Raw genomic sequence first — 17,408 nt, 5'->3', positions numbered from 1 at the left:
AGCTATGGCACGGTGGTGGAGGCAGAAGAGCCGTTTTTGCTTGGGCAACTCCTCTGCTCTTCCTATCACCCTCTGGGATCAACGTTGCAGCTGCTGGATATAAGGAGCAGTTTTGTCAACTGGGCTTCAGTGGGGAGGGAGGATAAGACCTTCTTGCGCACGCGAAGGGGATTCCACTCTGGGAAGCTGATCCGTCAACTGAAGGGTGAGAGACTTAAGCTCATCTTTTCTCCTGGCTGTGGCAGCAGGTGGGTGGAGGACGGCAGAAACGGGCTGGGGGGAGAGCTGATCAGCCGATTAGGATCACGGGTGACTTAGCAGGCAGAACTCCGAAGGCGTTTTGCTGGAAGGTTGCAGATAGGGAGCGAGCCCTGATGGGGTGGACCTGGAAGGTGGACCTTCGCCTTCCAGAGACAGCCTAGGAATCATTAGGGAGGTGACAGATAACCCAAAGATTGCAACTTGCTGGAAGCAAATCCCATCTCCAGAATTCTTTGTTTATTTATTTCTAATTTAATGTGTTTATAGCCCACCTTTCTCTCCCAGGCAGCTCGCAACACTTAAAAACAGCATTACGGAATACAGAGCAACAAAACAAGCTAGTTCAAAACAATACAGTGGTACCTTGGTTCCCGAACGGCTTGGCTCTCCCGAACAAGTCAGCTCCCGAACGCCGCACACCCGGAAGGAAATGTTCTGGTTTGCGAGCGTTTTTTTGGAAGCCGAACATCCGTTTCGGCTGTTGGCATTGTTTCCAAGGCCAGTCAGCCCATCAGAAGCCGTTCCTTGGTTTGCAAACGTTTTGGGGGGCAAACGGACTTCTGGAATGGATTGGGTTCAGGAAGCAAAGTACCACTGTAATTAAAACACATCTGAAGACATTTAGAGCCAGCCATTAAAACACAGTTTCCTCTGAGAAGCAGCCCGGTAGGTCAGCCTCATTTGCACCTTGCTTTCCAGAGGAAGGTCTTGGCCTGCTTGTGGAAGGATGACAAAGAGGGAGCCGGCCTGACCTCACTTGGAGGAAATCCCACAATATGGGGGCAGCCACAGAAAAGGCCCTGTCTCATTTCACTCCCGACCATGTCTCTGATGATGGTGGGACCAAGGGAAGGTGTCCAGCAGATGATCTTAGCAGTCTGGAAGGTGCAATCCTGCAACATCTGAAGGTCCACAGCCCCCTCATCCCTCTCCCACAGACTCCATGCTCTGGTTATCTCTTGCTTGGAGATGTGAGGTTACAGGGAACCAGGCAGAGGGCCTTCTCGGTGGTGGCGCCCGCCCTATGGAACGCCCTCCCACCAGATGTCAAAGAGAGCAACAGCTACCAGACTTTTAGAAGACACCTGAAGGCAGCCCTCTTTAGGGAAGCTTTTAATGTTTAATAGGTTATTGTATTTTAATATTCTGTTGGAAACCCAGCCAGATGGGTGGGGTATAAATAAATTATTATTATTATTATTATTATTATTATTATTATTATTATTATTATTAATTTCTTCACTTTGGCAGCCCAATTTAGGACGGGGCAGGGAGTGGAGGCCTGGGGGTTGCTCCTATGTTGTAGAACACTTTGAGAATCAGGACCCTTTCCAAATCAGCCAGAGATTTCCCGGTCTCCATCGCTGACTCCGAACGCTGGGTGCATGTGTGTTTCGGGATTCAAGGACGTCTGTTTTCCGAGAGCCCTTTGCTGGTCTCTTTCCTTTCTGCCCCGGAGGGAGAAGCGTCCAGCAGATGTTCCCCGTCTCCTATCGTTGACGCATCGCACAAGCTGATAACCGGGGGCAGGACAGTTATCCAAGCAAGAAGCAGATGTCAGGCAGGCGGGCAGGACTGCACCGCTTTTGTGACAAGCGCACAAAGGCAGCCACCGGCTCAGAAGGACATCCTGGCTGAAATCGGTTCAGCTGCAGTCCTTGCATTTGTGCTGCCACCATCATCCTTGCTTGTTAACCCCCCCCCCCCCCGTTTTTTAAAAATAATTTTTATTAAGTCCTCCATTTTTACAATATTACATCATAACAAATAACATAATTCACAATTCCAAAATCCCCCCCCCCCGACTTCCCTCAACCTCCTTCTCTGGTTTATTTCAAAATAATATCATTTCCTGCATATTTCCTTTTTTTATATTTTAATTTATAAATTATATAATTTTTGCTAATTTTCCCCAGTTTGGACTGGCGTCATGGAATGTTTTATCACCTTTGAGACAAAGAAAATTCCGCACAGATGTAACCCCGATCTGCAGTCAGAATGGCAGAATCTCAGAACAGAAAGCCAGCAAACGTAGCAAAACTCTCTCTCCCCTTTGCCTGATGCTTGCAACGTTTTTATATGTTTTCAGAATGATCTGCACCAAGGGATTTTGCTGAGTTTTGTGTGGAGTATTATAGTTAACTATACGGACCTTTGCCAACAAAGGTCCGTATAGATAAAGCTATGGTTTTCCCAGTAGTGATGTATGGAAGTGAGAGCTGGACCATAAAAAAGGCTGATTGCCGAAGAATTGATGCTTTTGAATTATGGTGCTGGAGGAGACTCTTGAGAGTCCCAGGGACTGCAAGAAGATCAAACCTCTCCATTCTGAAGGAAATCAGCCCTGAGTGCTCACTGGAAGGACAGATCATGAAGCTGAGGCTCCAAGACTTTGGCCATGAGAAGAGAAGACTCCCTGGAAAAGACCCTGATGTTGGGAAAGATGGAGGGCACAAGGAGAAGGGGACGACAGAGGACGAGATGGTTGGACAGTGTTCTCGAAGCTACCAACATGAGTTTGACTAAACTGCGGGAGGCAGTGGAAGACAGGAGGGCCTGGCGTGCTCTGGTCCAGGGGGTCATGAAGAGTCGGACAGGACTAACCGACTAAACAACAACAACATTATAGTTAGGGTTGCCATACGTCCTGATTTTCCTGGGCATATGCCGAATACAGCAGTCGGCAGCAGTGTCTGGACGGAAATCAGGAAAATGTTTGGATTTTCACTCTTTAAAATATGGCAACCCTATCTTGCTATGAAATTAGGCACACCTTGTTTCTTGCATGAAAACGGTCTCCAGGGAGGCTCAACAGTTTAAAATCCCAAAAGTGTGACTGCTTCTGCCACTGCTTTCATTATAATTCTTAGGAATACACAAAGCTGCCCAGAACTGGGTGAGACCATTGGCCTGTTTAGTTCAATATTGTCTGCGCTGACTGGTAGCATGTCTCCAGGATTTTAGTCTGGGATCTCTCCCAAACTTACCATCAGAGATGGAAACTGGGGCCTTCTGCTTGCAAAGCAGCTATTCTACCGCTAACCTATGGCCCTTTCCCCATTCCAAATTCCTGCAAGGAAATTCAGATCAGGAGAATTTCCCCCCGCTGCACATTTGCGAGTCCTGGAATAGAGCAAAGTTCTCAGCCTGGTTCAGATGAGAAGGAGGTGGTTTCTGAAGAAGGGACAAGGAGCAAAATGGCAAAGTGAGCATAAACTAATATTGTTAAGTTGTGGGTGAACATACCAGACGACACAGCGATTCTTCAAACAGTTCTTGTTTATTCACAGGCCCAGAACAGAACTGGGCTGAAGGGTTCAGCCAACCTGCTTATATAGAGCTCAACTACAAAGCAACAGTAACAGCTTTCTGTAACTATCCAATCACTGAACGTCACTTTCAATTCCTTATTTGCATATGTGGACCTGAGTGAAAACTATCTACAGTATCCCCCTGCTGGCCCAGGGTGAGAACTTCAGTACATAACAAATATCTCATTTGGAAGGTTTGGAGAAGACATCCCGGCCTACCACAGTCTTTGTTTGCTGCTTAAGGGTGGCGGTGGAGCAATGACTGGAGGGCACCAGGTTGGGGAAGCTGGCTGCAGGGACAGCAGCAAACTGAACATCCCTCCGATGACCAGGCAAGTGTCATCTCTCCAGGATCTCAGAAAGAGGCTTTCTCAGATAGAGAAGGAGATTGACAAGCTGGAAAGTGTGCAGAGGAATTTACTATGAAATGAATGAAGCTTAAGCTTCAGGGACCCAATCCCAGAGGGAATTTAGTCCACATTACTTAAATTTTGGGGGTCTAGTAAACCCAATTTGAGTCTTGGGTGCATCAACAGAAGCATAGCGTTCAGGTCAAGGGAAGGAATAGTCCCACCCTGTTCTGCCCTGGTCAGACCACACCTGGAATACTGTGTCCAACTTTGGGCACCACAATTTAAGAAGGATGTTGACAAGCTGGAAGGTGTGCAGAGGAGGGTGACCAAGATGATCAAGGGTCTGGAAACCAAACCGTATGAGGAGCGGTTGAAGGAGCTGGGGAAGTTTAGCCTGGAGAAGAGGAGACTGAGAGGAGATGTGATAGCCATCTTCAAATATCTCAAGGGCTTCTGCATAGAAGATGGAGCCAGCTTGTTTTCTCCTGCTCTGGAGGGTAGGACCCGAACCCATGGCTTCAAGTTACGAGAAAAGAGATTCTGACTCAACATCAGAAAGAGCTTTCCGACAATAAGCCATTGACCAGTGAAACGGACTCCCGCGGGAGGTACACTCTCTCCTTCCTTGGAGGTTTTTAAGCAGAGCTTGGATGGCCATCTGTCAAGGATGATCTAGTTGAGATTCCTGCGTTGCAAGGGGTTGGACTACATGATCCTTGGGGTCCATTCCAACACTACAATTCTATATCCTATGGGCACCAGCGACCTAAAGGTAAAGGTAAAGCTACCCCTGACCATTAGGTCCAGTCGTGGACGACTCTGGGGTTGCACGCTCATCTCGCTTTACAAGCTGAGGGAGCCGACGTTTGCCCGCAGACAGCTTCCGGGTCGTGTGGCCAGCATGACTAAGCCGCTTCTGGCGAACCAGAGCAGCACACGGAAACACTGTTTACCTTCCCGCCAGAGTGGTACCTATTTATCTACTTGGACTTTGAGGTGCTTTTGAACTGCTAGGTTGGCATTAGCTGGGACCGAGCGACGGGAGCTCACCCCGTCACAGGGATTCGAACCGCCGACCTTCTGATCAGCAAGCCCTAGACTCAGTGGTTTAGCCCATAGCACCACTCATGTCCCAACCAGTGACCTACATGCCCTGAAATACGAACCCGGGGATTCAGCCTTCTGTCTCGACTAAAGTGGTTTTCTTGCCTTGGGAAGAAAGACTGAAAGAGGATTGCAGCCGGCGAGTTATTTTTATCCCATTCTGGTTATTTTGTAAGGCCCCCCCTTGCCCCCTGCCCCCATTCCAATTGCCTGTTTTTTCAGGCAAGGAACGTGAAATGTCAAGCACTCTGCTGAAATGTGTGAATGGCGCTTGTGGGCGGGAACAGTGTGCCTGTGGCGCTTGTTCTGTTCTGACACAGAGCCCTGCAGGAAGTAGGAGAGCTTTTGCCAGGCCTGGTGAATTGGCAGCGTGGCATCGCTTGGGGGAGGGCGGGACCTTGTGACCGAGACAAAAAGCTGTGCAGCTGGCCTTTGCCAGGAGAAGACCGGAGCCCAAAGGGCCTCTCGTCCCCTGCAGGAGATTCTGCGCTGGGAACAAAAAGCACCCGGGAAGGCTGCAGCAGCAGCATGCCGGCACCAGCAGGATTTGTGGAATGAAAGAAAGGGCACTCACAAAGAACAACACCCCCAGGCACATTGAGAAATAATTTTTTTATTTTTTGAAATAATTTTTACTTGATTTTACAAGTCTTGAATTGTAACAACATCAAATATAGTCATACCTCATGTTACGTCCGCTTCATGTTACATTCTTTCAGGTTATGTTCCGCGGCAACTCGGAAGTACCAGAAAGGGTTACTTCCGGGTTTCACCACTTGCGCATGCGCAGATGTGCAAAACGGCGTCACATGCATGCACAGAAGCAGCGAATTGTGACCTGCGCATGTGCAGAAGCGCCGCTGCGGGTTGCGCTCTTTTCATGTTGTGAACGGGCCTCCGGAATGGATCCTGTTCGCAACCAGAGGTACCACTGTACACACCCATATTTAGAGATATCTCTGAATCTCCAGACTTCCCATCCTCCCCTCCATGGGTCCTGTTATCAACCTTTTCAACTGCAATTTCATAATCCATTTTTTTTACATCTCTCCATATTGTCCATGATATTTGCCATGTTACAAGTGTTATTAAAATCCTGATCATGTTTTCATCTGCTTACAGTGGTCTCCTAGTTGAATTATAAATTTCCCCCATTCTTTCTTGAAGTTTTGGTCTTCTCGGTTCCTGAGCTTTCCGGTCAGTTTTGCCATTTCATCTAGTGGCATCCGTGTGGCTGTTGTCACATACATAAAAAGTCTTTTCAGCTACATTGAAAAGGAGCACAGCAAAAACCCTGCACCTCGCCTGTGAGAATTTTCCCCAAATTTGTCTTTCTCCATTTTCGAGCACAGTTTCTCTTCTGATTAATTGATGGAGAGAGGGAGAAAGAAGTGTCCGAAAAAAGTTTGGCAAACAGCCACCTCATTCAGCCACTAAGATCAAGCCTTGGGAAGGAGGAGTTTGTCTCGTTTGGTCCCTCTCAGTTTCTCATTTTTCCAACTTTAATTTCAGTTTGTGACCCCACCACCCCAACATCCTCACCACCACCCAAAAACTCACAAAAATCCATCAGCATTTTTGTGCAAATTTATCCCGATAGACACCTTTTTTGTGTTTTTTCCAAGTAGTCACATTTTCTGCAAGCAATTTCCTCCAATGCAATGCATTTCTGCATATTATTTCCACTAACATTTATATGCATGCTTTATCCAAGAATATGCGTTTTTGTACACACTGCCTGTCAGAATTGCAAAATTCAGAGAAGTGTGAATTTTGTAGGATGGCTGCATTTCGGTTACTGTATTCATTCATTCATTTATTGCATTTATACCCCACCATTTTCTCCAAGGAGCTCCAGGGGGGCATGATTCAGGATTCTCCTTATATCATTCCCCACAACAACCCTGTGAGGTAGACCAGGCTGAGAGAGACACTAGCTAGCCCACAAATTCATCCAGTGAGCTTCATGGCCGAGTGGGGGATTTGAACCCAAGTCTCTCCCAGGTCCTCGTTCGACACTCTAACCACGACACCAGTGCTGGCTCGATTGTTTCAGAAAGTGCAGATTCAGTAACGTCACCTTTAAATGCAAACTATCTAACACCAGGTCCCTGGGTCTGGCTTCAAATCCTGCCCCATTCCGAGTTACAAGCATAAATATCCTCTGCATCACAGGCAGGGCCGTCTTAAGCAAAGATCCCTCCGGCGCCCCCCACCCCATTTCCCAGAGTTGTCAACCTTTTCCCAAGCCTCTGCGGGGATCCCTCTCCTGCGGAGACTTGGGAAGGAAGCTGCCCGCCCGCCCGCCATGTCCTGGGCCCAGGGTTAACCCGAGCAACGCGGTCCAGGTCCGGTCCCAAATCCAAGGGTTCCGCAAGGAGTCAGTCCGACAGGGCCAAGGCAGGACGCCAGGACAGGTACAGGATCTCAGGCAGGTTCTAGCAAACAGCAATGTTGCTCCCGCAACCTGGGGCAGGGCTGACGGCCTTTTATCTTTGTGGGGGTAGCGGCTGGTCCTGATCCCCTGGCGACTCACCTCCCTGTCTCGCCCGAAGGCGAGCACTCCTCCTGCGAGTACTCAAGTCTCTCCTTCTCTCAGACCTCAGTCTCTGCAGCTCAGGAGATGTCAGTGGGTTACTAGACCCAGAGGCCGCCTCCGTCTCTCCTGACCCAGCTGGTAGTGGAGCAGCTGTAAGTGATGGCCCAGCTGGAGGCAAGGAGGTCATCCCTGCATCTGGAGCCAGGGCAGGCTCAGGCCCCGGACTTGGCCCAGCTGGTGTTTGTTGCAGGGGAACCTGTGCAGACTGGCACTCTTCAGGATCAGGCCCCAGACCTGGTTCAGGTGATGCCTGAGGCAAAGGATCTGGTGCGGACTGAGACTCCTCTGGTTCCGAGTCCCAGGCCATCACAAGCCAAATAGTTGGCGGGGTGTAGCTTCCATCCTAAGCCTCTGCAGGGACCGCTCTCCTCCCGAGGAGACTTGGGAGGCAAGCTGCACACCCGCCAGCCATATGGTTGACAGGGCGCAGCTGGTGGGCATGCAGGGAAAGGGGAAGCCACGCAGCTCCCCCACTCGCTGGGGCGTCCCTGAGAGGCTGGTGCCCTGGAGCAACGCGCCACTAAGCTCTATGGAAAAGACGGCTCTGATCACAGAGGGTTGGACTAGGTTCCCTTGGGGGTCCCTTTCAACTTTACAGTTCTATGATTCTATGATATCCCTGTTTGCAAAATGCGGGCAACTATACCACACCGGAGATCGACAGGAGGGTGGAAGGGGAGCTGCTAGCGAGGGACTTTGACCCAAAAAAAAAGAGGTATAGAGGGACTTTGTTATGCTCAGGAAAAGCCCCGTGTTTATCTTTCCAGTGTGGCATGGAGAGTTTGAACGGTGTTTGAAACTGGAGCTCTCTCCAACGTCAGAAAACGCCGCGATTTCCCACCCCACCGAAGCAAAACACACACAAAAAGCCCTGGTTTTTGCTATGCAAAGTAAATACAGAAGCTTCCTTTCCTACAGATAAGGAAGCTGAAGGCTGCTTTCTCTAGCGAGAGAGCGTGAGAATGAACTCCGAAACAAGCGTGTAGTTCCAGCAGAGCATTTCCCTTTCAGCCGCCTGTCATTGCGTCTGATGTCACTGGAGAGGCAGGGCCGGCTTTCAAGGTTTGGGAGGGAGGGGGCCACAAGATCGGCTGCAGATCATTGCCAGGCCCTTTCGCCACAAAGAGGCAGTGAGTGCACAAGTTTAGGGTCCTCAGATTGTCTGATCCATTCATTTATTCAATTGATATACAGTGGTACCTCGGGTTACATACACTTCAGGTTACAGACTCTGCTAACCCAGAAATAGTACCTCAAGTTAAGAACTTTGCTTCAGGATGAGAACAGAAATTGTGCTCTGGTGGTGCGGCAGCAGCAGGAGGCCCCATTAGCTAAAGTGGTGCTTCAGGTTAAGAACAGTTTCAGGTTAAGTACGGACCTCCAGAACGAATGAAGTTGACCCGAGGTACCACTGTATAGTGGTACCTTGGTTCTCACAAACTGTTCCGGAAGTCCGTTCCAAAACCAAAGCATTCCAAAAGCAAGGCGCACTTTCCCATAGAATGTAATGCAAAATGGATTACAGTGGTACCTCAGGTTACAGACGCTTCAGGTTACAGACCCCGCTAACCCAGAAATAGTACCTCGGGTTAAGAACTTTGCTTCAGGATGAGAACAGAAATCGTGCTCTGGCGGCACAATGGCAGGCCCCATTAGCTAAAGTAGTACCTCAGGTTAAGAACAGTTTCAGGTTAAGAACGGACCTCCGGAACGAATTAAGTTCTTAACCCGAGGTACCACTGTAATCTGTTCCAGGCTTTTTAAAACAACCCCTAAAACAGCAATTGAACATAAATTTTACTATCTAACGAGACCGTTGATCCATAAAATGAAAGCAACAATCAATGTACTGTACTATAAAATAAATAAGACATTATTGTAGATGATGAAAATTAAAATTATTATTACAGTGGTGCCTTGCAAGATGAAATTAATTCGTTCTGCGAGTTTTTTCGTCTAGCGAATTTTTCGTCTTGCGAAGCACGAAATCCCATAGGAATGCATTGAAATTCAATTAATGCGTTCCTATGGTCAAAAAAAGTCCAAACAAAGCCAAATTTGGTACAACAAGAGTTTATTAACTGCTCTTTAAAGTCACACATACTGTAAAGAGCAGTTCAAAAATTGAAGGAAAAATAAATTAAGTTTCTAAACATGACAGAAAAACATTTAAAAATCAACAAAGTGTACCGTACATTTTCTAAGACTCTGGGGGACCACTCGAAGAAGGTTCCTCTTCCACTCTTTGCTTCTTGCTGAAGAACCTGTCCATGGTCTGCTGCTTCATCCGCCTTTTCAGCACCTCCCTGAAAGGTGACATGACCCACATATCATAAGTGTTCCCAAGGTCATGTGCCAGGTCCTTGTCAGGGTGGTGCCGCTGTGCAAAAGCCTGCACATCCTTCCACTTCTGGCAAATGTCCCTCAGTTCTTTGGAGGACAGCCGTTCCTCAGTTGCTTCCTCCTCTTCCAGCGAGGCCTGTTCCTGCGCAGCCTCTGCCTGCAGTTCGACCAGCTCCTGGGTGGTCAGCTCGTGGTCGTGCTCCTCCACCAGCTCGCTGATGTCCTCCTCTGTGACCTCCAGGCCCATGGTCCTCCCCAAGGCAACAATGTCCTGCACCACTGTTGACTCTGGTGCATCAGAGTCACTTGGTGCCACACAGTCCGGCCACAGGATGCACCAAGCGCAATTCAAATTTCTCTGGCTGATCCCGTTCCAGGCCGTGGTGATCATCTTCAAGCAGGTGACGATGTCGAAGTGGTCCTTCCAGAATTCCCGCAGGGTGATGGTGGTGCAGTCAGTCACCTCGAAGCATCGCCTGAAAAGCTCCTTGGTGTAGAGTTTTTTGAAATTGGCGATGACCTGCTGATCCATCGGCTGGAGCAGTGGCGTGGTGTTAGGCGGCAGGAACATGATGCTGATGAAGCTGAACTCCTCCAACAAGTCCTCCTCAAGGCCTTTAGGATGAGCAGGAGCATTGTCCATCAGAAGCAAAGCCTTCAGCGGCAGGTCGTTGTCCAGCAGGTACTGTTTGACAGCAGGGCCCAAAGCAAGATTGACCCACTCCACAAACAGCATACGTGTGACCCAAGCCTTGCTGTTGGATCGCCACATGACACTCAGCTGCTCCTTGTCGACCTTGTGTTTCTTGAAGGCCCGTGGGTTCTCCGAGTGGTACACCAGCAGGGGCTTGATCTTCAGGTCACCGCTTGCGTTGGCACAGAAGAGCAGGGTCAGACGGTCCTTCATGGGCTTGTGGCCAGGCAACTTGGCCTCCTCCTGTGTGATGAAAGTCCTTTTGGGCATCCTCTTCCAAAACAGCCCGGTCTCGTCGCAGTTGAAGACCTGCTGTGGAACGTAGCCCTCCGTCTTCACAACCTCCAGGAACTCCGCTGCAAAGTCTTCAGCCGCAGGAACATCAGAACTGGCAGTCTCTCCATGCCTGACCACGCTGTGGATTCCAGATCTTGTCTTGAACCGGTCAAACCAACCTCTGCTTGCCTTGAAGACTTCTGGCTCGCCTGAGGTTCCTGGCTGTTCCCGGACGAGGTCTGCGTGCAAGGCCTTGGCCTTCTCACAAATGACGGCCTCAGTCACTGTGTCCCCTGCACGCTGCTTCTCTTCTAACCAGATGAGCAGCAACTTCTCAACCTCCTCCAGAACAGCTGGGTGGTTCTTCATGATCCTGGTGACTCCCTCATCTTCAGGATGGTCCCGATGGTCGATGGATTCCTGCCGTACTCCCTGGCGAGGTCTGTCACACGCATTCCACCGTTGTGCTTCCGGATGATCTCCTTCTACATTTCCAGCGTCACCTTCTCCTTCTTCCTCTCGCCGGCCTCTGCAGCAGCAGTCTTCTTGGGTCCCATGGCAGCACAGCTCCTTCGTAAACTCAGAAAAAGAAAAAAAAATCAGTGCTTCACTTCCAAAAAATTCAAAAGCACCCAGCCACCCACCACACAGAAAATCAAACACAGAACCAAGTCCTAGAATTCCAAACACCCCAACCCAAAATCCAAAAACCCCCCAAAAAGTTTTAAAAGTCTAACTTACGAAATGGCTGCAAATCACCAAAGTCTTCAAAATCCTCAAATGGCTGCAAAAGACGTTTCGGAAAAGACGTTTTCGTCTTGCGAAGCAAGGCCATAGGGAAATTCGTCTAGTGAAGCACATCGAAAAACGAAAACCTCTTTCGTCTAGCGAGTTTTTCGTCTTACAAGGCATTCGTCTTGCGGGGCACCACTGTATTGTTTTACTTCCTCTGATGATAGTCATTGTTTGGAGGGGGGGCTTTTATCAATTTCCGCAGTCACACAATCCATCAATCACCTGAACTGGGTTCCACACAGTCACGAAAACAAATTAACCGAAAAAGCCTCAAAAACAAAACCCCAAAGTAAATAGCAAAACCAAAAGCGCCAAAGACAGTGGTACCTTTGTCCTCAAACTTGATCTGTTCCGGAAGTCTGTTTGACTTCCAAAATGTTCGAAAGCCGAGGCGTGGCTTCTGATTGGTGCAGCCGCCCCGGAAACAATAGCCGACAGCCGCATTGGATGTCCGGCTTCTGAAAAAAATTGAAAACCAGATCACTTACTGGTACTTCGTTTTCGGGTTTGGGAACCAAGGTACCACTGTCCCTCCCTTAGTCAAAAGACCACAGGGCTGTTTGCAACACAGAACACAAATACCAATACTGATGTGTAATATCAACACACAAATGTCAATACATAGATAGCTGTGCAGGATAAAAACCAAAACAGTTGTACGGATACAATTACTATAAGGAAAAAATACAGATTCTTACAACCACAGAGAAAATCGGAAACGGGAAAAATGCGGAAAACAGTGCACGGGTACAGAATCTTCCTTCTGCCCAAAGGTAGCTTTTATTTATGTCTTTATTTCAAAACATTTGTACACTGATTGATTGTCAAAAGAGAAACCTAAGAGTGGTTTACAAAAGGATAAAACCATTAAAAAAAATTGGGGGGGGGGGTGGAATCAGTGCATTAAAACATGCAATAAGTTAAAATAATAGAACAGGTAAAAATCCACATCAGCTTTCTAAGCTTTCTGGGGTAGCCTTGTCTAAACCAGAATTGTCTTTAGCAGTTTTTATATTGACCTGTGCAGAAGGGTTTATATCTGTGTAATAAATGAATAAAAATAATGTAATAATAAATGAATAATATATCATGACCTGTATGTCACTCATAATGGGGTCGCCTTTTTCGTTTTATGGTGTTTCCTTTGCAATCTGCCTGTGCAATGGCTCTGGTGAAAACCGGGAAGAGAGCTGGATTTGTAGAGGGAGGGAGGGAGGGGTACAAAAAGCAAAGCCAGGGCTCTCTGCTGCGTCTGATTCCTGCACCGTCGCCCCCAAAGCCTGCAATTTTGTGGCACATTCCTCCTCCTCCTCTGAGGCCTCATTCCTGCCGCTTGCCAGGAATATTTTGGCACCAGGGCTTCCCATTCATGGAGGAGCTGACTGCCGCCCTTGCTCTGCTCAGCACTTTCTTCTGCAACAGCCGTTCCGCATTGGTAGGAAAAAAACAAACTTTCAGCACCTGCACTTTGGAACTCCCTGCTGATGGACACCAGGCAGGCAACTTCGCTGCACTGTTTGCGGCGCCTGCTAAAAACATCTCTGTCTGGCCATGCCTGCTGAGATGCGCAGAATGCTGGTGTGTGTTTTCACCTGCTTCTTAGCCTATCGCTCCTTTTAATTACAGTGGTCCCTTGGTTCGCAAACGCCTTGGTACTCAAACAACTTGGAACCTGAACACTGCAAACCTGGAAGTAAGTGTTCCGGTTTGCGAACTTTTTCCGGGAGCCGAATGTGCTCCGTTTTGAGTGCCACACTTCCGTTTGGAGTTTTACGCTGAGGTCTGTCTGTTTTTGCTATTTGTTTTGCATTCTTGTGGCTTTTTTGTTTTGTTTTTGTGATTGTGTGCAGTGTCGTACGAAGGGGGGCGGGGGCGGTCTGCCCCGGGTACCACCCGGGGGGAGTGTGACAAGATGGTCCGCTGCCTCCCTCCAGCTGTAGAGCGGCCGAGGGCGCGTGTGCGGTCCTTACGGGCTGCCGCGCATGCGCAGTCCATATGGACGTCACGCATGCACCGCCGGGCGATTCGCTCCGCCCCTTGGCTTCCTGCCCTGGGTGCTGGAGAGGGTTCCTCCACCACTGATTGTGTGGAACCCAGTTCAGCTACTGATTGATTGATTGTGTGACTGCAGTACATTGTTTATTGTTTTCATTTTATGGGTCAATGGTCTCGTAAGATAGTAAAATTCATCTTCAATAGCTGTTTCATGGGTTGTTTTTAAAGGTCTGGAATGGATTAATCCATTTTGAATTACTTTCTATGGGAAAGCACGCCTTGGTTTTCGAACGCTTTGGTTTTGGAACGGACCTCCAGAACGGATTAAGTTTGAGAACCAAGGTACCATTGTATTTAATTTTTTCTTGGCTCCGCACGTACATGTGGTCACTTGTGGCTAGAATGCACGCAAGTCGGGGGAACGCCTGTATTTAGTTTGCTTTTATTTCACAAATTTGTACACAGCTTGGCTGTAGAAAGACCACACAAGACGGGCCAAAAGATAAAACAAGGAAATCCAGAAAGAAAACCACAGCCATGCGGTCAAAGCATACAAAAAGTTCAAATACCCAAAGAGATTGAAACTCACACCAGCTTTCTAAACTTGCCTAAGCAAGAATGCTTTTAGAAGGAACGTGTCCAGAGGAGGGCAACCAAAATGGTCAAAGGCCTGGAAACGATGCCTTATGAGGAACGGCTAAGGGAGCTGGCCATGTTTAGCCTGGAGAAGAGGAGGTTAAGGGGTGATATGATAGCCATGTTCAAATATATAAAAGGATGTCACATAGAGGAGGGAGAAAGGTTGTTTTCTGCTGCTCCAGAGAAGCGGACACGGAGCAATGGATCCAAACTACAAGAAAGAAGATTCCACCTAAACATTAGGAAGAACTTCCTGACAGTAAGAGCTGTTTGCCAGTGGAATTTGCTGCCAAGGAGTGTGGTGGAGTCTCCTTCTTTGGAGGTCTTTAAGCAGAGGCTTGACAACCATATGTCAGGAGTGCTCTGATGGTGTTTCCTGCTTGGCAGGGGGTTGGACTCGATGGCCCTTGTGGTCTCTTCCAACTCTGTGATTCTATGATTCTAAGGCAACAAAAAGAGAACAGCATAAGAGCCTGCTGGGTATATCAAGAGGCAGGGAGTTCCAAGGTGCCACACTGAATGACGTGAGTTCTTACAAATGCAGAACGGGGATCTGGTGGCACCTGTAGCAATGCCAGTTTGGCTGATTGAAGCGGCAAAGTGGGCACCTGTAGGATAAGTGCTCCTGTTGCGACCCACCAATTGAAGACCAGCAGATGAAGGACTGCCCCGCCCTGTCTGACATTTGAGAGACGAAGCTGTGGTCCTCCAGAGGTTCTTGGGCACCTTCAATCCCAGCCCCCTTGGCCATTGGCAATGCAGTCGTGGGGGGGTGGTGAGTCAGAGCCCCTTTAAATATAAATTTAATAAATAATAATAATAATGCCGCAAGGGCTCAGGTTCCTCCTCTTTCTTGAAAAGAGCCTGGCTTTGGCCCATTCATCTTATCTCTCTCTCTCTTTTTGCACGGAAACCTGGCAGAGCCCTGCAGTTGGCATCACTCAGGTGCCATCGCAGGACTCTGAAACTAGCCTTTGTTGCGAGTTCATGCGCGTGCAATTCCTTGGCAAAGGGGCGTCCAAATTTCGCCTTGTCTTCTGGCCGCGTGCCACAAACACAACTCCTGCGTGTCATGTGTGGACTCGCGACTGCCTTCCTTTGGCCAAGCGGCTGGCGTCGTGTGGCCACGCAGGGCTCCGGTTTTGCCTAAAACGGCTGCAGGCCGCAGCGCCGGAACACTGTGCTCTCTCTGTCCACCTCTTCTAATCCCCAAGGAATGTAAACAGCATGGGCAGTCCTCCCCTCTCTCTCCCTTTCCCTGGTCACCTCTTTAATTTTCCCAGCAAAGGAAGGATGGATTTTAAAACAACAACAACAACAAAAATGAATTTTGGAACCCAGGGAGAGTTCCTCACCAAATAAGGCACTAGCTTGGATGTTGGGATCAACATGGGACACACAGCTGGCTGGCTTAGACTTAGAGGGTTTCGCCTGCTCTGTAAAAGAGTCTTGCTCTCTCGTGAACAAGATGGGGGTGCCTTTCCCGGCCCCCTCCCCAACTTCTGCAGGGTTCTTCTCTGTTTCCAGAAGAGTCTGTCTTCCGCATGTGTCCAGGCGGTCATTTTTAGCAGAGAAGAACCCAAAGAAAATGCTTCGGGGGCTTTTTGCTTTCGGAATATGTATATTTTTTTAAAGCTCAGGAATGGGAAAAGGTGGCATTCACCAAGTAGAGGCTCCCGCTGGATTTACATCATAGACAAGATAGCAGCGGATGCAAGGTATGAAAGTCGCCCGGCTCTGCCATTGGGCAGGGGGGGCAAGCAGATTTGTGTGCACCATGCTCATCATTTCGCCGCTCATTACATTGCTGCGTTTGGGGTTTGCGGCCTCCGGCACACAACTGCCTCGGGTCCTCTTTCTCTGCCTGCTGAGAAGCTCCCTAACTTTGCTCCAACTTTACACCCTGCAGCACAGAAGAGTGAGGATGGATTGCAGAGGACCGTTCCACTTTGGGGAGGGGGAGGAGACTCTACCACTTGGGTCCGGAGCAGGGATGCTGTTTGGGCTTTTGCATTTGGGTGCTCGCAAACCGCCCAGAGTCCCACATTTGTCTTCCTGGCAGCCTTCCTCTTCTTTTTTTTCCTGAAGAGACGGTGTAGAGAAGTTAATTATTTCTTGCCGCTGCAGCAAAGCGAGCAGGAGCCTCACTGCAGTCTGCAGCTCTTGCCAGCCTAGACTGCAGGAGGCAGGTGCCCATAGCCTATGCCAGAGAGGGTCTGGGACACCGCACACCCCCTGCTCCATGGTAAGCCATTGACCCCCCCCCTTAATCCATCCCTCTTGGCTGGCGGGGGCAGGGGGTGTATTGCCTTCTGCGTTCCAGCTTTTGTTTTTAAATTTCTTGTTTGGTTTTTTGGGAAAATGCCCTCTCTGCTCACTACAACGCCAGCCAGCTGTGGAGGGATGCTGTCAAGCCCCCAGATGGGTTTCTTTGATGGGGTTGTGGGGGGAGGTTGGGTTTCTAAGAAAAAGGAGAGTGAGAGAATTTGGGAGGGGGAAAGGGAAGCTGGAGAGAAAGCTGTCAGGGAAAGATCGGACTAATGTCGTTGTTTTTACAGCTGAGCCAAGCAGACAGTTAGAAATGGTTTTCTCTCTCTCTTTCCTCCCCTTTTCGCATCCTCAGTGTGTTGTCTTGGAATGAATTTTGCAATCTGGATTATATCGCTGCATGTTTCAGAGACGAGAGCCAAATGGGGGCCAGGAGGGTGGGGCATGATGGCTTTTTTTAATGCATTTTGATGGAAATCTGTTATGCTTCCTGCCCTCCCCCGGTCCATTGCTGAACTTTTCTTGTTAGTTTAAAAGCAGTCATACCTTGAGACCCTGCACACGTATGGTGGGGATTTCCATCAGTGACTTTGGTATTGGATACACAAGCCCTGTGCTCAAATCCTGCGACTGCCCCGATAGAAACCAGCGTGGCTTTGCTCCCCGGTAAATGTGCTTTGGGAGGGCAGCCTAAAAACTGCGGGGGACATAGCTGGAGAGCTGGGTGCAGGAGCTGTGAGCCAAGAAGTCCCTGGCCAAAGTCTCCTTCC

At 48.9% G+C, this 17,408-nt stretch overlaps 1 protein-coding gene across 3 annotated transcripts in view; it reads left to right on the top strand.

Moving 5' to 3' along the window:
- RADIL (Rap associating with DIL domain) overlaps positions 1-17,408 on the top strand; it is a 79,470-nt gene that overhangs the window by 22,676 nt on the left and 39,386 nt on the right. Inside the window, exons 1-2 of one of the 3 annotated variants that reach the window (XM_083585585.1) lie at positions 15,767-16,088; positions 16,498-16,615. The exons of 1 other annotated variant lie outside the window; for it this stretch is intronic. In XM_083585585.1, coding sequence (XP_083441711.1) covers positions 16,573-16,615 — 43 coding nt within the window. In that variant the 5' untranslated portion in view covers positions 15,767-16,088; positions 16,498-16,572. Of the gene's footprint in view, positions 1-15,561; positions 16,089-16,497; positions 16,616-17,408 lie in introns of those variants that run through there. One more of the 3 variants, XM_083585586.1, reaches the window with a different exon arrangement.

This window comes from Podarcis filfolensis, assembly GCF_964270895.1.
Source record: "Podarcis filfolensis genome assembly, chromosome: 14".
NCBI classification, from domain to species: Eukaryota; Metazoa; Chordata; class Lepidosauria; order Squamata; family Lacertidae; genus Podarcis; species Podarcis filfolensis.
Note: the sequence above shows the minus strand (reverse complement) of the source record. Positions and strands in the feature narration are given on the sequence as shown.